At 49.0% G+C, this 21,333-nt stretch overlaps 1 protein-coding gene across 1 annotated transcript in view; it reads right to left on the bottom strand.

Moving 5' to 3' along the window:
• Positions 1-21,333, bottom strand: part of LOC137526011 (transmembrane protease serine 9-like) — an 83,609-nt gene that overhangs the window by 4,469 nt on the left and 57,807 nt on the right. Inside the window, exons 7-8 of the mRNA XM_068247221.1 lie at positions 11,413-11,602; positions 9,299-9,570 (exon numbers count right to left, since the gene is read on the bottom strand). Of these exons, the coding sequence (XP_068103322.1) occupies positions 9,299-9,570; positions 11,413-11,602 (462 nt within the window). The remainder of the gene's footprint in view (positions 1-9,298; positions 9,571-11,412; positions 11,603-21,333) is intronic.

Raw genomic sequence — 21,333 nt, 5'->3', positions numbered from 1 at the left:
AATAAATACCCGAACCACGTCATATCTCCGCCATTTGTCTGTGGGTTTAGCTTTGGGTAGGCAGGCAGGGTAGTTCGCGCTCCAGCCACGCTAGCCAGGGTCCCCCCCAGTCATTGTGTGTCACTGCTGGGAACAGTAGTACACCGCTCGTTCAGCCACACTATATAGCATTCTGTGTACTGTTCTGTGTCTGCTGGGAACAGTAGTACACCGCTCGTTCAGCCACACTATATAGCATTCTGTGTACTGTTCTGTGTCTGCTGGGAACAGTAGTACACCGCTCGTTCAGCCACACTATATAGCATTCTGTGTACTGTTCTGTGTCTGCTGGGAACAGTAGTACACCGCTCGTTCAGCCACACTATATAGCATTCTGTGTACTGTTCTGTGTCTGCTGGGAACAGTAGTACACCGCTCGTTCAGCCACACTATATAGCATTCTGTGTACTGTTCTGTGTCTGCTGGGAACAGTGGTACACCGCTCGTTCAGCCACACTATATAGCATTCTGTGTACTGTTCTGTGTCTGCTGGGAACAGTAGTACACCGCTCGTTCAGCCACACTATATAGCATTCTGTGTACTGTTCTGTGTCTGCTGGGAACAGTAGTACACCGCTCGTTCAGCCACACTATATAGCATTCTGTGTACTGTTCTGTGTCTGCTGGGAACAGTAGTACACCGCTCGTTCAGCCACACTATATAGCATTCTGTGTACTGTTCTGTGTCTGCTGGGAACAGTAGTACACCGCTCGTTCAGCCACACTATATAGCATTCTGTGTACTGTTCTGTGTCTGCTGGGAACAGTAGTACACCGCTCGTTCAGCCACACTATATAGCATTCTGTGTACTGTTCTGTGTCTGCTGGGAATAGTGGTACACCGCTCGTTCAGCCACACTATATAGCATTCTGTGTACTGTTCTGTGTCTGCTGGGAACAGTAGTACACCGCTCGTTCAGCCACACTATATAGCATTCTGTGTACTGTTCTGTGTCTGCTGGGAATAGTGGTACACCGCTCGTTCAGCCACACTATATAGCATTCTGTGTACTGTTCTGTGTCTGCTGGGAACAGTGGTACACCGCTCGTTCAGCCACACTATATAGCATTCTGTGTACTGTTCTGTGTCTGCTGGGAACAGTAGTACACCGCTCGTTCAGCCACACTATATAGCATTCTGTGTACTGTTCTGTGTCTGCTGGGAACAGTAGTACACCGCTCGTTCAGCCACACTATATAGCATTCTGTGTACTGTTCTGTGTCTGCTGGGAATAGTGGTACACCGCTCGTTCAGCCACACTATATAGCATTCTGTGTACTGTTCTGTGTCTGCTGGGAACAGTAGTACACCGCTCGTTCAGCCACACTATATAGCATTCTGTGTACTGTTCTGTGTCTGCTGGGAACAGTAGTACACCGCTCGTTCAGCCACACTATATAGCATTCTGTGTACTGTTCTGTGTCTGCTGGGAACAGTAGTACACCGCTCGTTCAGCCACACTATATAGCATTCTGTGTACTGTTCTGTGTCTGCTGGGAACAGTAGTACACCGCTCGTTCAGCCACACTATATAGCATTCTGTGTACTGTTCTGTGTCTGCTGGGAATAGTGGTACACCGCTCGTTCAGCCACACTATATAGCATTCTGTGTACTGTTCTGTGTCTGCTGGGAACAGTAGTACACCGCTCGTTCAGCCACACTATATAGCATTCTGTGTACTGTTCTGTGTCTGCTGGGAACAGTAGTACACCGCTCGTTCAGCCACACTATATAGCATTCTGTGTACTGTTCTGTGTCTGCTGGGAATAGTGGTACACCGCTCGTTCAGCCACACTATATAGCATTCTGTGTACTGTTCTGTGTCTGCTGGGAACAGTGGTACACCGCTCGTTCAGCCACACTATATAGCATTCTGTGTACTGTTCTGTGTCTGCTGGGAACAGTAGTACACCGCTCGTTCAGCCACACTATATAGCATTCTGTGTACTGTTCTGTGTCTGCTGGGAACAGTAGTACACCGCTCGTTCAGCCACACTATATAGCATTCTGTGTACTGTTCTGTGTCTGCTGGGAACAGTAGTACACCGCTCGTTCAGCCACACTATATAGCATTCTGTGTACTGTTCTGTGTCTGCTGGGAATAGTGGTACACCGCTCGTTCAGCCACACTATATAGCATTCTGTGTACTGTTCTGTGTCTGCTGGGAATAGTGGTACACCGCTCGTTCGCCACTGTATAGCATTGTGCTCTGTGTCGCTGCTGGGAATAGTGGTACACCGCTCACCCGTCACTGTATAGCATTGTGCTCTGTGTCGCTGCTGGGAATAGTGGTACACCGCTCACCCGTCACTGTATAGCATTGTGCTCTGTGTCGCTGCTGGGAATAGTGGTACACCGCTCACCCGTCACTGTATAGCATTGTGCTCTGTGTCGCTGCTGGGAATAGTGGTACTGTATAGCATTTCTGTACTGCCACTGTACTGCTGCCAGTCAGCGTGTACTGTAAGGATAAGTGAAATGAGGAAGAAATCCGGTGAAAGAGGGAGGGGCAAGGGAAGAGGTGTTTCCCCTGACGGTTCACGTACAGGCCACAGGGGAGCACCCAAGAAAACCCACTCAATACCGCCCATGTTGTCCAGGACAACAACCCTCACAAATCCAAAAGAACAGGACCAGATAATTACTTGGATGACCTCTCAAGCGTCCAGCAGTGGGTTAAGCAGCACCAGCACATCACGCACGAGGTCCGAGTCCTCAGCCAGTTACAAGGAGCCAGTGGGCACAAAGCTGACACAACCGGCAGCGACACCACGCACACAACTGCCAGATAACCAGTCCGATGAATTACCTCAGGACACAATGGGGTATTCGCAGGAGCTATTCCCAGCCCAACAAACTTCCACCTTTCAAAGGTCAATGGAGGAACAGCCAGAAATGTTGTGCCTGGATTCACAACCGTTAACTGTGGGAAATGCACCGCGCACTGAAATACAAGGCGAGTCCGAAGAGGACTCGGAAACCCAAATCCCAGAGCAATTTGGGCAGGAGGGGTTGCAATTGCAGGAGGTCGGCCGACAAGATCTGGAAGACGACGTTGGAGTGTGCTGCGCAGAGGTTGTTGTGGGGAGCTCTACTCCACGGCGGTGGCCCACAATGACATATGACGAGTTTGAGGAGATGGAAGAGGAGGGTATGGACAATGTGGACAGAGACCCAGATTTTGTTTGTGAACGAGAACATCGCCGTCGTAGCAGCAGCACAGATGAGTCTGTTGAATAACACACTGCTGCACGAGTTCGCCTTGTGCCACAAGGTAGGCGGCGCGCAATTTCAGGCACCACAAGCATGGAAGTTCAAGTGAGAGGCAAAAGAGGAGCAAACAGAAATCGCCAGCAAGGAGGCAGGTGCTCCAAAGTCTGGGCTTTCTTTGAAGACTGCACTGAGGATGTTACCATGGCGATTTGCAAGGTGTGCAAGACCCGCCTGAGCAGGGGGAAAAATATTAACAACCTCTCCACCACCAGCATGAGCCGTCACATGCTATCCAAACATCCCACTCTTTGGGCAAACGCGTCAGGACAGGGTACCAGAAACAACACTGCCTCCCTTGGGTTCACCAGACTCACCACCAGACCCGCCTCAGCAGCAGCAGTAGCCCAGCCATTGCGTGGTTCACAACATTCACAAACATCAGACGACGCTGACACTGTCACTTTCCGGAGTAGTGCTCTTGAGGTCTCCCAGTGTTCATCAAACACAACAACCAACAGCCCTTCCGTGTGCAGCGCTACGGTTCAGTTGTCTGTGTCGGAGATGTTTGAGCGCAAGAGGAAATTGCCAGCAAATGACCCCCGGGCCGTGGCAGTAACAGCCAGCATAGCCAAGCTTCTGGCCTGCGAAATGCTGCCATATCGATTGGTGGAGACAAACAGCTTCAAGGGCATGATGTCAGTGGCCATCCCACGTTACGTGGTTCCCAGCCGCTACCACTTTGCACGCTCTGCAGTGCCTGAGTTGCATGAGCACGTGGTCAGCAAAATAACCCGAAGCTTGAAGAATGCCGTTGCCTGCAAGGTTCACCTCACCACTGACACCTGGACGAGTGCGTTCGGCCAGGGTCGATACATCTCCCTTACCGCGCACTGGGTGAACCTTGTGGAGCCTGGCAGCGATTCCTCACCTGCTACGGCACGGGTGTTGCCCACGCCACAAACAGCTGCACCGCCGTCCCTCCCACTGGATAACAGCAGCACCTACCTCTCTGACTCCTTCTCCTCCAACGCATCTCAAAGCTGTACCTCATCCGGAAACGCTAACCCAGCAGCAGTAGGATCGTGGAAGCAGTGCAGCACAGCTGTTGGCATGCGTCAGCAAGCGTTGCTGAAGCTAATCTGCCTTGGGGATAAGCAGCACACAGGGGAGGAAATTTGGAGGGGAATAAAGGAACAGACGGATTTGTGGCTGGCACCGCTGGACCTGAAACCGGGCATGGTTGTGTGTGATAATGGGAGTAATCTCATTCGCGCTTTAAGGTTGGCTAAGCTGACACACATCCCTTGCCTGGCGCACGTGATGAACCTAGTAGTTCAGCGGTTCCTGAGGACATACCCAGGCGTGCCCGATCTGCTGTTGAAGGTGCGTCGAGTGTCCAAACATTGTAGAAATTCCAGTACTGCTTCGGGGGCACTCGCCAAGATGCAGGAGCGCTTCAATCTCCCCCACCATCGCTTGCTGTGTGATGTCCCTACGCGCTGGAATTCTACGCTGCACATGCTAGCCCGCTTTTGCGAGCAGAAGAGTGCAGTGGTCCAGTACATGACGGCGCAGTACCGAGGCGCATCCGGCCAGCTGCCAAGCTTCTGTGGATCCGATTGGGCCAACATGTTGGACCTCTGCCAAGTCCTCCAAAATTTTGAGCAATCCACGTTGCTTGTGAGCAGTGACAACTCTTCAGTCAGCATTACCATACCACTGCTGTGTTTACTGAAGAGGTCGATGTTAAAAATCAAGGAAACAGCTGTCATGATGCAACTGGGGGAATCTGAAGGAGAAAACGATCAGCGTGATGGTACCAACATCAGGCCATCCGCCTCAGGGAACGCTGGCCCCAGCAGCTATGACGAAGAAGAGGAGGAGGAACAGCTGGAGTTGGAGCAGGAATTTCATGCCACCACTGACGAGGGCCAGAGCGGTGCACGTTGGACTTCCACAATTCAACGCGAATGGTCAGCAGAAGCAGACCAGGAGGAAGGTGACGACTATGATGCATCACAACAACTATCACAACGCTCACAAGAGGATGATGAGGATTCTGGTAGGACTCTGGCACACATGGCTCAATTCATGCTAGACTGCATTGAACGTGACCCACGCATTGTGCGCATTCTGGACAACACCAATTACTGGGTTTATACCCTTCTGGATCCACGGTACAAACACAATGTTCCAAAACTGCTTGAAGAAAGAGTCAGACAGGTCAAAATGGAAGAATACCAGCAGGCCCTTGTGGAGACTTTAGAGAGGAGATTGACATCCTCCCCCTCCTCTAGCCAGTTGTACGCAGACAGACTGACTTCCGCAAACCCAGGACGACCAGGAGGGCAGCAAACAACGCAAGCCGCAGCTAGTACCCAAAAGGGAATGGTATCGGCAGTGTCCTTGGAGTGGGAAAATTTTCTGACACCCATGCAGCCGCAGCCCACTGAACAGCAAGCGTGCAGATCCACCTCCAACACCGATCGCCTGGAGAAGATGGTCAAGGACTACATGTCAGATGGCGTAGCTGTGTATAACCATCCATCTGCACCCTTCAACTATTGGGTATCGAAGCTAGACACCTGGCACGAACTGGCAATGTACGCAATAGAGGTGCTGGCTTGCCCGGCAGCCAGCGTTATGTCGGAACGCTGTTTCAGTGCTGCCGGAGGCATCGTCACAGATCGGCGTATCCGCCTCTCTACAGAAAATGCAGACCGTCTGACTCAAATTAAAATGAATCAATCCTGGATTGGAAATGACTACGCAACACTCCAGGACCCCAACCAAGTAACATGACCAATGAACATCTGGGATGGTGTTGCGTTTCCGGGCCCTGTTTATTGAACCTCTCATCTGTATTACATTTATGACTGCATGGCGGCAAAAAGCATTGCTGCTATATCCGCACGCTTTTTGTCCACATGCAAGGCCTGGGTTGTTGTGTCTCACAAAGCGTGGCCTTCTCCTCCTGCACCTGCTCCTGTTCCATCACGTCTGCTGCTGCTGGGTTAGTGTTGCCGCGTGGTCCCTGTTTATTGAACCACTTATCTTTATTACATTTATGACTGCATGGCAGTACAAAGCATGCTATCCGCACACTTCTTGCCCTCATGCAAGGCCTGGGTTGTTGTGTCTCACAAAGCGTGGCCTTCTCCTCCTGCGCCTGCTCCTGTTCCATCACGTCTGCTGCTGCTGGGTTAGCGTTGCCGCGTGGTCCCTGTTTATTGAACCACTTATCTTTATTACATTTATGACTGCATGGCGGTACAAAGCATGCTATCCGCACGCTTCTTGCCCTCATGCAAGGCCTGGGTTGTTGTGTCTCACAAAGCGTGGCCTTCTCCTCCTGCGCCTCCTCCTGTTCCATCACGTCTGCTGCTGCTGGGTTAGCGTTGCCGCGTGGTCCCTGTTTATTGAACCACTTATCTTTATTACATTTATGACTGCATGGCGGTACAAAGCATGCTATCCGCACGCTTCTTGCCCTCATGCAAGGCCTGGGTTGTTGTGTCTCACAAAGCGTGGCCTTCTCCTCCTGCGCCTGCTCCTGTTCCATCACGTCTGCTGCTGCTGGGTTAGCGTTGCCGCGTGGTCCCTGTTTATTGAACCACTTATCTTTATTACATTTATGACTGCATGGCGGTACAAAGCATGCTATCCGCACGCTTCTTGCCCTCATGCAAGGCCTGGGTTGTTGTGTCTCACAAAGCGTGGCCTTCTCCTCCTGCGCCTCCTCCTGTTCCATCACGTCTGCTGCTGCTGGGTTAGCGTTGCCGCGTGGTCCCTGTTTATTGAACCACTTATCTTTATTACATTTATGACTGCATGGCGGTACAAAGCCTGCTATCCGCACGCTTCTTGCCCTCATGCAAGGCCGGGGTTGTTGTGTCTCACAAAGCGTGGCCTTCTTCTCCTCCTGCGCCACCCTCCTCCTGTTCCATCACGTGTGCTGCTGCTGGGTTAGCGTTACCGGTCCCTTTTCCTGGAACCTCTTATATGTATTACATTTATGACTGCATGCCGACAAAAAACATGTTACCTGTGCAAAGAAAACAGACATTTCCCGCATTTAAAAGACAGTTTTCCCTTTGAAACTTTAAAATCGATTTTCTCAAAAACTATAAGCTCTTTTTGCTAATTTTTTTTCCTCTTGTACCCACTCCCAAGGTGCACATACCCTGTAAATTTGGGGTATGTAGCATGTAAGGAGGCTTTACAAACCACAAAAGTTCGGGTCCCCATTGACTTCCATTATGTTCGGAGTTTGGGTCGAACACCCGAACATCGCGGCCATGTTCGGCCTGTTCGGCCCGAACCCGAACATCTAGATGTTCGCCCAACACTAATTGTTACTCAACTGGTGAACGACTTATGTGTTCTAGTTAGTAAAGGAAGTCATTGAAAAGTCATAGCAGACTTCTGTACACATTGTCATGTTGGACACAACTTCTCTCAGTTGTTTGTCAAGTCAATCCAACAGTTGCATTGACTTGACTTGAGCTGCATCTTATCAGTTCTTGGTCGCCTCTTATCAGTGATAACGCCTTGACAAAAGTTGTCCAACTACTTAAAGTTATTTGATAAATGTGCATTTAAAAGAATTTTGTTGAGCGTGTATATGGGCCTTAAGAGATGTAGTTCCTGCATAGCATAAAACTCACTGATAACTAATCAGAGGTCATAAAATCCCTTTCTCTTTAAGAAAAACACTTTTAAGTGGAGGGAATAGCGATGCAAAGTTCAGTAGGTCATGATTTGTATGAGAGCTGAATAACGCAGGGAAGGGGGCTTGTTCGGGGGTTGTCTGGTGGTACTTACCTCAGGAGGGGTCCTCCTCCATCCCTCCGTACCAGCACTGTCAGCCGCCAAAGATCCTGCCGGGCTCTGGGATCAAAGCATTCCTGTGTGCAGGCACAGTAGAAAGGAACAGATCCAATCAGGGGAAGCCTCATTAGGATCCAGAGGCTTCCCCTCCTGAGACAAGTACATCCAGTACCCCCAGGGTTTTTTTTTCTTCCTACAGATCCTCTTTATGGAAAACCTGAGACATAAAAATGAACAGAAATATTTATACTTACCTGGGGTGTCCTCCAGCCCCCTGTAGGTTGTGGTCTCCCTCGGTGTCTGTCTGGTCCTCTGCTGTGCATAGCCCTGGCCGAGCATTTTCGTGGTCCCAGTACCATGGTCAGGAGCATTTTGTGCCTGCATAGATAGTTAAGGTGTGTAACTGCGCGGGCACAGAACTCTCCCGGCCACAGGTGCGCGACCAAGGAGGCGTGACCATGCGTAGTAGTCCCTAACTCAATTAGGGCTCAGACACACTATAAGCACTTTTCTAAACGCTTTTTGGCCATCAGAGCTTTCTGAGAGCTTTTTAAAAAATGCTCCCATTGAATTACATTAAATTGCGGTAAAATCACAATCAATACCTAATTTTTACCTTGATTTTACAGCAATTTTAATGTAAATCAATGGGAACATTTGTAAACAGCTCTCAGAAAGCTCTGATGGTCAAAAAGTACTCAGAGAAGCTGCGCTTATTTTCTACTACAATGGTGCGATTTCCCTGAAGTAGTTTTGTCTGGGGGGGAGTCCCTGTCACTAAACATGGGGGAGTCCCTGTCACTACCTAAAACATGGGGCACCTGTCACCACCTAAACTAGGGGGGGGGTCCCTGTCACTAAACATGGGGGGGTCACTGTCACTACCTAAAACATGGGGCACCTGTCACCACCTAAACTAGGGGGGTCCCTGTCACTAAACACGGGGGGGTCCCTGTCACTTCCTAAACTGGGGGGCACCTGTGTCGGAGGCGCTCACAATCCAATACCTACCGTATTCCTAGTCTAATGTCCCACCACTGCTAAGTTCATGTACATTTGGTTCCACCCATGGCCACAACAACATCATGGTCCATGGCCACTGCCATTTTTCTCCCCCTCCTCCCATTTTTATCTGCGCTGGACATCTTGTCCCCCATTTTTCGGCGGACTTGCCAGCCCCCCAGGAAAAAATTTTGTGGACGCCGATGCTCACCTCCAGAGGCGATGGTTCCCCATCCGGTTACCCAACAATCCATGCCAGAGGAGATGTTGATGCTTGTAGACGGCACACAGATTGGCCGGATGAAGCTGGTGAAGGTGATGGGACTGGCGAGTTTCAGAATGGCAATATCACCAGGAGATCCTACAGTTGTGTACGTGGAATTAATGATGATCGTCTGCACTGGAGACACAACCTCATCAGGATTGTATACGGAGAAGCTGTAGGAGCCCAGAGCCACTTGATAATCGGATGGGCTCTTTGAGCTGTGAAGGAATCACAAAAATTACCATTATCCCCATACAAGTAATGGAACACTGAACTATCCTGCCCAAGATATCCCCTTAAAGCGAACCAGAGACGAAGAAACCTCATGTATTTTACCATATATATCAGTGTCCCCCCCCCCCCCCACCATTAGAGAAAACTTACCCTGCTCTCTGTTTCATTTTTAACTGTTCAGCTTGCTTCTTATCGGGCATGATAAAATCCCAACTGAGCATTCAGTCTGGCTTTGCTCAGGAATTATTATAGTTGAGTCTGTCTGCTCTGGTTTCTTTTTAAGTCCAAGCCTGCCCCCTTTTGTCTCTGCTCAGGAATCATTATAGCTCAGTCATTATTCAAAGCCAGGCTGAACGCTCAGTCGGGGATTTTTTATCAGGGCTGATAGAAGCAAGCTGAACAGTTAAAAATGAAAAAGACAGCAGGGTAGGTGTTTTCTCTAATGTTCCCACTGATATATATGGTAAAATACATGAGGGTGCATCGTCTCTGGTTCACTTTAAATGTTCAAGCTCATAAGCAAATATTAGTGTTGAGTTAAATTTACAAATAATTGTAATTGTAAGTTCATATTATCCACAATTACGATAATCATAATGCAAACATTTTTTACAAACTTATAATCAATTTCACGTGTAACCGTAATTACGATCCAAAAACATTTCTCAAAAAGACCTTGTAGTTTTTGAGAAATAAGATTTTGATAAATAAAAAAAAAATAAAAAAAATAAAAAAAAAAGTTTTTAACCCATTAGTAGCTTCAATAAAGCTATCTGGTTTGAGATAAGTGCGCTGCTTTTGACCTCAGTCGGCAGAACTCGTTGTGCTGTAAATTCTTGGAATGCTTGGATCTCTCTCCCCTAGATGAAAATATAGAAATTGAAAGCAGAAGTCCTCTGTTATTGTACCACACTGCCTCCTAGTGACAAGTGGCCATAAATATATATTACCGATCCTTGATTGGGTCAATCACCCAGAGTCAGAAACTCATCATTCATGACAATTAGTTCTAATTAGAAGGATGAAAATGTAACGAATAAAGAAATAAAAAAAAGTACAAAAATATAGTGCCACGTGACACGTGCTAAGTGCCAATTGCAACGTGCCACGTCTGGCATGCTCCTGGCACACATTACACCTGCTGCTGCTGCATTGCCCTGCTCCTGCTGCCTGTGCAGCTCCCACCGCCAGGACAGGGTGCCACAGGCCACTGATACCACCTATATTTAACCCAAAACACAATTGCTGCGTAATTTTTTGGAGGTGTCTTGGCTGAAAACTGTCATGTCCCAGTTGTGCGGTTGGACTCTGGACCCAATGTGGGCTGCACGACTGCTGTCTGGAACCTAGGCCTTTTTTGGGGATTTTAAGTCCCCACATCATCAATTAGTGTTCCCCTTTACAAAATAGTGATGCTATATGCCTCATATACCCTAAAAAACGGTTTAAAAGCAATTTAAAGGCCACTTCCGGTTTTTCTATCCGGATATCCGAATTTGCCCGGATATCCCGAATCCTGGTGTCGGATATCCGATTTGGATTCTGATTGGAAAATTTTGAAATCGGATATCATACCCGGATCAGATATCTGGGTATCCGGATCCGAATCGGATCCGGATTTTGAAAAGGGGTATCCGAGCAGCACTGCTCCTATCTAATGATTCCAGTTTGTATCCACATATAATGTATATGTTATTAGTATGTAATAGAATGTGGCTTGGAACTGGGCCAATGAAATACTCCTGGTGCCAGTTTTGATAAGCCCAGTTCTCTAATCTATGTACAATTTGCAGAGCTGATGAGAGTGATGTAAAGTCGGGACATACTTTATGAAGCAGTGTGCCGCCGTGAGGACTGACATGTTGCTGATCAGGGATCCTCCGCATATATGACTCCCTTGGTACCGTAGACTGGCTTGCCATGGCCACGCCCCTTGCACCGAATTTGTGCCGCCTACTATACGAACCGACACCAGTGGAGACCCGCACTGTAGCGACCAGGAAGAGTGCTGCAGAGCTGTGGATGGGAACACAAGAAATATCACATTCACAGGAACATATCAACAAAATGAGTGGAGTCTGATGTAGGCACAGACTCATCTATCATTACTGGGACCCCTGTCCTGGGTTCTGCTAGGGATGGGAGAAGTGCAATTGGGGAGGGAGAGGTCCCTGTGGGTGCTGGGGGAGGTAGAGGTCCCTGTGGGTGCTGGGGGAGGTAGAGGTCCCTGTGGGTGCTGGGGGAGGTAGAGGTCCCTGTGAGTGCTGGGGTAGGGAGAAGTCACTGTGGATGCTGGGTGCTGGAAGAGGTCATTGTGGGTGCAGGCAATGGGAGAGGTCATTAGAGGTACTGCTGGGGGTGGTAGGTCCCTGTGGGTGTTGCTGGGGACAGGAGGGATGCTGCTGGGTGAAGAGAAAAGTCCCAGTGGGTGCTGAGGGAGGGAGAAGTCAGTGTGGGTGCTGGGGGCGGTCACTGTGGCTGCTGAGGGAGGGAGAAGTCAGTGTGGGTGCTGGGGGCGGTCACTGTGGCTGCTGGGGGGGGGGATAGGTCAGTGTGGGTGCTGGTGGTGGTCGATGTGGCTGCTGGGGGAAGGAGAGGTCAGTGTGGGTACTGGGGGCGGTCACTGTGGCTGCTGAGGGAGGGAGAAGTCAGTGTGGGTGCTGGGGGCGGTCACTGTGGCTGCTGGGGGGGGGGGGATAGGTCAGTGTGGGTGCTGGTGGTGGTCGATGTGGCTGCTGGGGGAAGGAGAGGTCAGTGTGGGTACTGGGGGCGGTCACTGTGGCTGCTGAGGGAGGGAGAAGTCAGTGTGGGTGCTGGGGGCGGTCACTGTGGCTGCTGGGGGAGGAATAGGTCAGTGTGGGTGCTGGTGGTGGTGGATGTGGCTGCTGGGGGAGGGAGAGGTCAGTGTGGGTGCTGGGGGAGGCAGGATCACAGCTAGTGCTGGGAAAGGAGAGGTCACTGTGCATGCTTGGTGGAGGGAGAAGTCATTGTGGGTGCCAGCGGAGGGAAAGGTCACTGTGGGTGTTAGGTAGAGTTTGAGGTCACTGTGGGTGCTATGGGAAGTAAGAGGTCTTTGTGGGTGCTGGGGGAGGCAGAGGTCACAGTTGCAGCTGTCAGGAAGACACCATCTTACTTGCTCCCACACAGCTGATGGAATGACCGCCGCCACACTAGGATTCCTATCCAGAGCCTTTTCACTCCAAAAGTGTCCCGGCTGGGGGCAAAGCTTCCCAGGGAGTAAGTGGAGCTTCTCGCATGCTGCAGGCAGAGATTCTTGTGGCCTGGGGTGGAGCTTCCTTTGCGTGGCCAAAGAATACCCTTTATTAAAAATTAAAAGAGAGGTGCCTGGGTACTTAGAGCCCATGCCCCATTTGCCCCCAGCATGTGCCTGATGTTTTCCTTCTGTCCTGTGCAAGAGTTCAGGCTTACTTTAAATATAAGTAGCTCCTTGCCTGAGCACTTAGGTACTCTTGCTAGAAAATGACAACTTCTAGGCAGCTGGTACTGTGAAATTAAAAAATGTTAGGCTTGGCAAAAAAAATACAGTAAGAATTTTTGTTTAGCTCTTTTAATTCATAACTGGCTGCAAATTGAACTGAAAATATAATTTTTAACATGATGAAATGTGTGTGCAGTGCTGATCTATGTTTATAGCAATGTTTATAATAACATAGCAAAGAAATGAACAGCGCTACTTAAAAACAGATGAGTGCTTACCTGCAAAAAAGTGCACACCCCACTCATGGGATTCAAATACACAATGAGCATACACATGACCTGTCTACCACTTGGAGGATGTCAGTTTCCACTAACACTTTGCAATTTGTTAGGTACTCGTCCCTCCCACTGTCGAAGAAGTCTTTCCTCCGTGGGAGGGGACCTAACACTAACTAAATTCTACCTATGCATATGCATAGCCTGGGCGCGCTACCAGTAAAATACGAGAGATGCGCTGAGCCCCCCCAGAGGCGGCCTGGTGATGCGCTGATCCCACTTTTTTTGCGCAATTCTCAATTTTACTGGTAGCGCGCCCAGGCTATGCATATGCATAGGTAGAATTTAGTTAGTGTTAGGTCCCCTCCCATGGAGGAAAGACTTCTTCAACAGTGGGAGGGACAAGTACCTAACAAATTGCAAAGTGTTAGTGGAAACTAACATCCTCCAAGTGGTAGACAGGTCATGTGTATGCTTATTGTGTATTTGAATCCCATGAGTGGGGTGTGCACTTTTTTGCAGGTAAGCACTCATCTGTTTTTAAGTAGCGCTGTTCATTTCTTTGCTATGTTTGATTGATTTATTTCTGGTCAGCTGCTCCCACTTAATAGTTTTCCTTGGTGTATATGCAGAGCCTCTGTTTGGGTTCAAGGTGCGTTTGCAGTTTCTGGGGGGGCTCAGCGCATCTCTGAGCTAAGGCCATTCAGAGGCGGCCTGGTGATGCGCTGATCCCACTTTTTTTTTCTGCGCAATGTTTATAATAAAAGTGGACTTAGTTTAACTGCTTTGCTGCTTACTCATATTTGACCACAAGATGTCACTAGATGTTATGGCATGCTATGTTCTGTAAAATGTATCTGTAATGTTCTGCATAGAGATGCTCAATGACACACATCCAATTTTTATTGGCCAATTTTACCATCTTCCATGTAGTATTAGGGCTTGCCTACACAATCTGTTCAATGATTGGACAATCATAATTGAAAGTGTGTATCAGGTGAAAATATGAGAGCTTACCTACACAATCAGATCATAGTATTCAAAATCTGTTAGCCCTCATACAAAAATGAAAGTGATAAAATTGGCCAATTGTTTGTCAATCACAACTGGACGTGTGTGCCAGGCTTCTAACTTGCATGCAAATTTAAAGGACAACTGAAGTGAGAGATGTATGGAGGCTGCCATAATTATTTCCTTTTAAGCAATACCAGTTGCCTGGCAGCCCTGCTATCTTTAATACTTTCATATGTATTCCCTGAACAAGCATGCAGCAAATCAGGTGTTTATGACATTATTGTCAGATCTGACGAGATTAGCTGCATGCTTGTTTCTGGTGTTATTCAGACACTACTGCAGCCAAATAGATCAGCAGGGCTGCCAGGAAACTGGTATTGTTTAAAAGGGAATACATATGTCAGTCTTCATATTATTCTCACTTCAGTTGCCCATTAAAGGGAACCAGTCGCCCACCACTGCGCCTCCGCGGCCCTGGATGCACGCGTCCTCATTCGTGCACCCATTGCCGGGAGTATCCTGCACTGGCGGAGAAGAGGTTTCTTTTACTGTGATGGAATGCGAGGATGCGCACAGGATGCTATTGCGAACGGGAACACGTGCAAAGATATGCGTGGCAAGGGCTGCGCAGGCGCAGTGGCCCGGCGACTCTGAGACGGTGAAAATTACACAAACCAACGGCGGGGGACCGCAGCATCGGTGAGTGGCTTTGTGGGCACAGGGCACCTGCAGGGGGCTGGGAGAAGTCCCAGGTAAGTCCCACTCAGACATTTCCGGTTGCAGAGGCCGGCCCGGGGTCCCCGCATGAGGTTGACCTCGAGGTTGTCCTTGCTGCACCTGCGTGAAACGCCTCTGTCAATCAAGCCCACGTTGTACGCGGCATACTGCGTGGGTACAATTGTTCTGCGCCTGCGCACTACACCATGGATAACGTGGCCTTGATTGACAGCAGCGCTCATGCAGGCGCAGTAGAGGATGACCTCAAGGTCGTTCTCTGCACCGTGCGGGGACCCCTGGGCCGGCGGGTGAGAGCGGAGCTGTCTGCGTGGGACAGTCGGGTGCAAGGGGCTGGAGAAAGCCCCAGGTAAGTAAATTGGCTTTCATCTTGTTTGGCTGATGATTCTTTTAAGTATCCCTTTAAGTAGTATTAATATCTTAAAGGGAAACACTATGCAATTCTGTATAGCACTGAAAAAAAAATACAACCTGCACTACTTTTCTGCATAACCCATGTGTTTTCTCTTTGAAATGAATGAATGTGTTAAAACGCACCCCAAAATGTACAATTATGCAACAAAACGCTTGTGGGGAATCGTCTGCGATTCTTGCAGATGCAAGAGTGATCCCTCCCCAATACAATATGAAAACATCTGCCTGTTAAAGAAAATCTGTAAGGAAAAAAAAATGTCTCCTGGGGGGTACTCACCTTGGGAGGGGGAAGCCTCTGGATCCTATAGAGGCTTCCCCTGTCCTCCTCCATCCCACGGCGGTCTCACTCTAGCCCACTGAATGCTCAGCCAACAAGTTGTCAGGCTGTGCAATATTTACCTTTCCCTGTTCCAGCGGGGGCGCTGTTGCGGCTCTCGGCTCAGAAATAGGCGGAATTAGCCGATCTCAGGCGGGTCCGCTCTACTGTGCAGGAGCAGGAGACTTGCGCCTACGCAGTAGAGCGCACCCGACTGGGATCGGCTATTTCTTCCTATTTCCGAGCCGAGAGCCGCTACTGTGCCTGCGCTGGAGCCGAGAAGGTAAATATTTACATACCCACTGCAACGAGACCACCGCGGGACGCAGGAGGACGGGGGAAGCCTCAATAGGATCCGGAGGCTTCCCCCACCCGAGGTGAGTACCCCCAGGGGAAGTTTTAACGTTACAGATCCTCTTTAAAGTGGACCTGAACTGTTGCACAGGACACAGGGAAAACTCTGTCTGTTTTTAGAGAGAAGTTCCTGTCTAATTCCCCTGTAAGTAATCACAAGTGTAATTTGATCCATCAGCTACCTCAGCACAGAAATTTGGCAGTCCTTGGCAGACACAGCTAATATGTAAACACGGGATGTTAACCCTTTGTCTACTTCCATGAAAGCAGGAAGTAGACACACTGCATGTTTATAGCAGGATTTGTATCAGCTGCAACAAAAAATGTTTTTCTTTAAAGGTGATTATGCTGTTGTGTATCTTTTAGAGCAGAGATGAAGTTCTGAGTTCAGGTCCACTTTAAATATTCTGTAAGTAGATAACAAATATATAAAAGGCTAATCTGTGTGTTAAAGAAAAAGAATAATGAAAAGCAAAATTGACTAAAAACGTAAATGTGCCGTTTTCTGTCTCAGAATGATGCTGAATCTCTCTGTGGGTGCGGCCGAGCTGAATATTTATCGACAGCATTCAGAACTCCGCCCCAATCAGCGTCAGAGATATAAATAGCTAGAACCATAGATTGATTTTTCTCCATAGCCTGATTACTGCATAATGTGGACAATGGTGGTGACATAACACAAATGCAGATGGGATTTCTACATGGTTTCTATCACATTTTGATTTGTATCTGGCAGATAACCTTTAAGCAATATTCATTAAAATGTACTATTATCTGGAAATAATTAATAATTTATGAGTTATGACTGACTCAGGGTGAAAAAGATTTTGTTCAATATAACAATTCATTTTTTTTCTTTTAAACTATACATGGGAATGGCTATGGGGTATTTGTGTAGTTGTGTACTATACGCTGTATCTGTGGCTGCTTTTGGCTGGCTCTCTGATTCTACCTGCAGATACTGTTACTTAACCACTTAAAGGGAACCTAAACTGAGAAGAATATGTTGTTTTCCTTTTAAAATTATACCAGTTGCCCGACTCTCCTGCTGATCCTGTGTCTCTAATCTTTTAGCCACAGCCCCTGAACAAGCATGCAGATCAGGTGCTCTGACTGAAGTCAGACTGGATTAGCTGCATGCTTGTTTTTAGGTGTGTGATCAGGGCCGGATTTGTGGGAAGGCTCCCAAAGCCAAGGACTAGGGCGACGCAATTTGTTACAGTTTTTGGGGCGGGTGACAGGTTCACTGCACCTGTCACCCTCCTCCATGTGTCAGGCTGTCAGCTGAGCCGCCCACCACAGTCCGCTGTCACCCGCCCCGCTGGCTGCTTTGCTCTGTGCCTGCGTCTGATGTGAGCACTGAGCAGAGCAGGTCAGGTGGAGGCGGCTGCGGTTACTTGGCTACGAGGAGGAGGGAGCCTGGAGGACAGAGGAGGAGATTGGAGGCGTGCGCGGCGGCAGCAGCAATGGAGTGAAGCTTCTAGGACTCGAGTGAGCCTGGCTGCACCAGTGGCAGCCAGCAGGCAGTTCAGGCTCCAGGCTTCCACTTTAGTTTCAGCAGGGACAGCGTGCATAACGTGACTACGACCCACAGCGCAGGCCAGGAGACTGTAGTGAATGAGGAGGTCTCGCGCTGCGCTGGGGCTGATGGATGCATGGGAGCCCCAGTGCACAGGCGTCAAGGAGAACGAGACCCAATTCCATATTTATCTGCTGCTGCTGCACAAATCCCTGGCTCCAGCTATCAGTGACTGCACCCAGCCAGCACCTGTAGAGTTAATTGTAAGTGACCATCACAAGCTGTGCCTGTATATAGTGCCGATGCGATGCTGCCCAGCTTCCTTTCCTCCACAAGACACAGTACAGTGGGCACTATTCTACTTACATCTCCTGTGACTTCAGCCTGAGCTAAAGACCTCTGTCCCCTTTGCTATTTAGCACTCCGCAGCCTATGCGAATGCGACTCTGGCAGCTATCCTCTGCCAGGTCAGATGTCTTGCAGCTGCCGTGCTGCTGGAGCTGACATTCCTGATCAAAGGCAGCGTGAAGGAAAGAGAGATCCCCTCCCCCTCTCGTACCTATATCCATGGGCGTCCGCAGAAAAGTTTCCAGGGGGGGGGGGGGGGAGGAAAAAGTGGGGCGGCGCGCGCAGCTGAAAATATGGGGCGGTGTAAATGGGGCTACGTCATGAACCAGAATGTGGGTGTGGTCGTGGGTGGAGACAAGTTTACATGAACTAAGCAATGGTGGGACATTACATTAGGACAGTGGTGGCGAACCTTTTGGAGGTCGAGTGTCCAAACTGCAAAGTCACTTTACTATCACAAAGTGCCAACAGCAATTTAAACTAAATACAAACGTTTAAACATTATGGAAAATCCAAGTTGAAAATAAACTGTGAAGATAAACAATTTCATCCATCCTACTCCTGAAAAATGTATTCATTTTTTTAGAACCTCCCATTTTCATTTTCTGTTTTAAAAAGCGGAAAAAGTAGGTTTAATGCTATGGTCTCATATGATGATGATTCAGCTTTTCCATAGTCTCACAGTTAGCAATCATGTGACCCTCAACAAGACAAATTCAGCAATCATGAGGCCCCCATCAAGACAAATTCAGCAATCATGAGGCCCTCAACATGACCAACTCAGCAATCATGAGGCCCCCAACAAGACAAATTCAGCAATTATGAGGCCCCCAACAAGACAAATTCAGCAATCATGAGGCAACCAACAAATCATGAGGCCCCCAACAAGACAAAGTCAGTAACCATGAGGCCCCCAACAAGACAAATTCAGCAGTCATGAGGCACATACATAGACAGCATTTCACATAAATAGGCAGACTGCCCCCTTAATATGTAGACACCTCTCACCTGGCAGCAATTCCCCAAAATACACTCAATCTGACAGCAGTGGTTCCCCAAAAATAGGTAGCCCCAGGTCTATAGGTGTCCCCAGAATAGGTGGCCAGCGGTATAGATGTCCCCAGAACTGGTAGCCAGGGGTAGAGATGTCCCCAGAACAGGTAGCCAGGGGTATATGTGCCCAGTATATGTAGTCAGGGGTATATGTGCCCAGTATATGTAGTCAGGGGTATATGTGCCCAGTATATGTAGGCAGGGATATATGTGCCCAGTATATATAGCCAGGGGTATATGTGCCCAATACATGTAGTCAGGGGTATATGTGTCCAGTATATGTAGGCAGCGGTATATGTGCCCAGTATATGTAGGCAGGGGTATATGTGCCCAGCATATGTAGCCAGGGCTATATGTGCCCAGCATATGTAGGCAGGAATATATGTGCCCAGTATATGTAGGCAGGGGTATATGTGCCCAGTATATGTAGGCAGGGGTATATGTGCCCAGTATATGTAGGCAGGGGTATATGTGCCCAGTATATGTAGGCAGGGGTATATGTGCCCAGTATATGTAGCCAGAGGTATATGTCCCCAGTATATGTAGGCAGGGGTATATGTGCCCAGTATATGTAGCCAGGGGTATATGTGCCCAGCATATGTAGGCAGGGCTATATGTGCCCAGTATATGTAGGCAGGGGTATATGTGCCCAGTATACGTAGGCAGGGGTATATGTGCCCAGTATATGTAGGCAGGGGTATATGTGCCCAGTATATGTAGCCAGAGGTATATGTCCCCAGTATATGTAGGCAGGGGTATATGTGCCCAGTATATGTAGCCAGGGGTATATGTGCCCAGCATATGTAGGCAGGGGTATATATCCCCCAAAAAAGTAGCCAGGTGTGCCCCAGCAGGAGGGGAGCAGCACAGAGAAGAGGGAGAGCTATAGGCACTCACCTCAGGGGGCTCTCCCTCCCTCCCTCGCTGTCCCCTCCGGAACGAAGTGTGCAGCGGCTGGGCAGCGGGCGGAACTTACCTCGTCTCGTCGCACGCGCCGGATGGATTAGCCGCTACTCTGGTCTGGTCCAGACCAGAGTGCGGCACAAGAACTTCCGGCGCAGGAGCGAGACGAGGTAAGTTCCGCCCGCTGCCCAGTCGCTGCACACTTCGTTCCGGAGGGGACAGCGAGGGAGAGAGAGCCCCCTAAGGTAAGGGAAGGGGGGGGGAGACGTACGCCCTTCTCCACTGTGCCCATAGCTCTCTCTCTTCTCTGCGCTGCTCCTCTCCTGCTGGCTGCACGGGAACGCGGCCAGGGGGGGGCAGTGGGCGGCCAGGGTCGGGCAGATGCCCGGTTTTGCCGTATGTGTGGACGCCCATGCCTATATCTCTTATCAATCCAATGGCGGACACAGCCAGCAGTGGGCCCCTGTGCAAAATTGAAATTATGAGCCCCTACGATCGCGCGTCGCGTGTGGCTACAACGGCAAAAAATAGGTTTGGATAGAACCTGCGGCGCGGCAAAAAATGGGCGTGGCAATGACCGGATGAGGGCGGAGCTAACTGTAATTTAAAGCGAACCAGGGGTGAGGGTTTATTTCCTTTTAAACAATACTAGTTGCCTGGTGGCCCTGCTGATCTATTTGGCTGCAGTAATAAACTGAATTACACCAGCAACAAGCATGCAGCTAATCTTCTCAGTTCTGGCAATATTGTCAGAAACCCCTGACTTGCTGCATGCTTGTTCAGGGTCTATGGTTGAAAGAATTAGAGGCAGAGGACCAGCACGGCAGCCAGGCAACTGGTATTGCTTAAAAGGAGAGAAATATGGCAGCCTCAAGATTATTCTCACCTCAGGTTCCCTTGAAAAGTGTAACGCAAAGATAGTGGGCCCAAGTATTGGTGACCCTTTCCCCAGAAAATTCACATAATTGTGCAGGTTTTCTCAAGAAAATACACATCATGTCGGCAGATATGCCCAGAAAATACGAGCTATCATGTCGGCAGATATGCCCAGAAAATACGTGCAATCATGTCGGCAGATATGCCCAGAAAATACGTGCAATCATGTCGGCAGATATGCCCAGAAAATACGTGCAATCATGTCGGCAGATATGCCCAGAAAATACGTGCAATCATGTCGGCAGATATGCCCAGAAAATACGTGCAATCATGTCGGCAGATATGCCCAGAAAATACGTGCAATCATGTCGGCAGATATGCCCAGAAAATACGTGCAATCAAGTCGGCAGATATGCCCAGAAAATACGTGCAATCATGTCGGCAGATATGCCCAGAAAATACGTGCAGTCATGTCGGCAGATATGCCCAGAAAATATGTGC

This window comes from Hyperolius riggenbachi, chromosome 7, assembly GCF_040937935.1.
Source record: "Hyperolius riggenbachi isolate aHypRig1 chromosome 7, aHypRig1.pri, whole genome shotgun sequence".
Lineage (NCBI taxonomy): Eukaryota > Metazoa > Chordata > Amphibia > Anura > Hyperoliidae > Hyperolius > Hyperolius riggenbachi.
The sequence above is the reverse complement of the archived record's forward strand: the minus strand, read 5'-3'. Positions and strand labels throughout refer to the sequence as shown.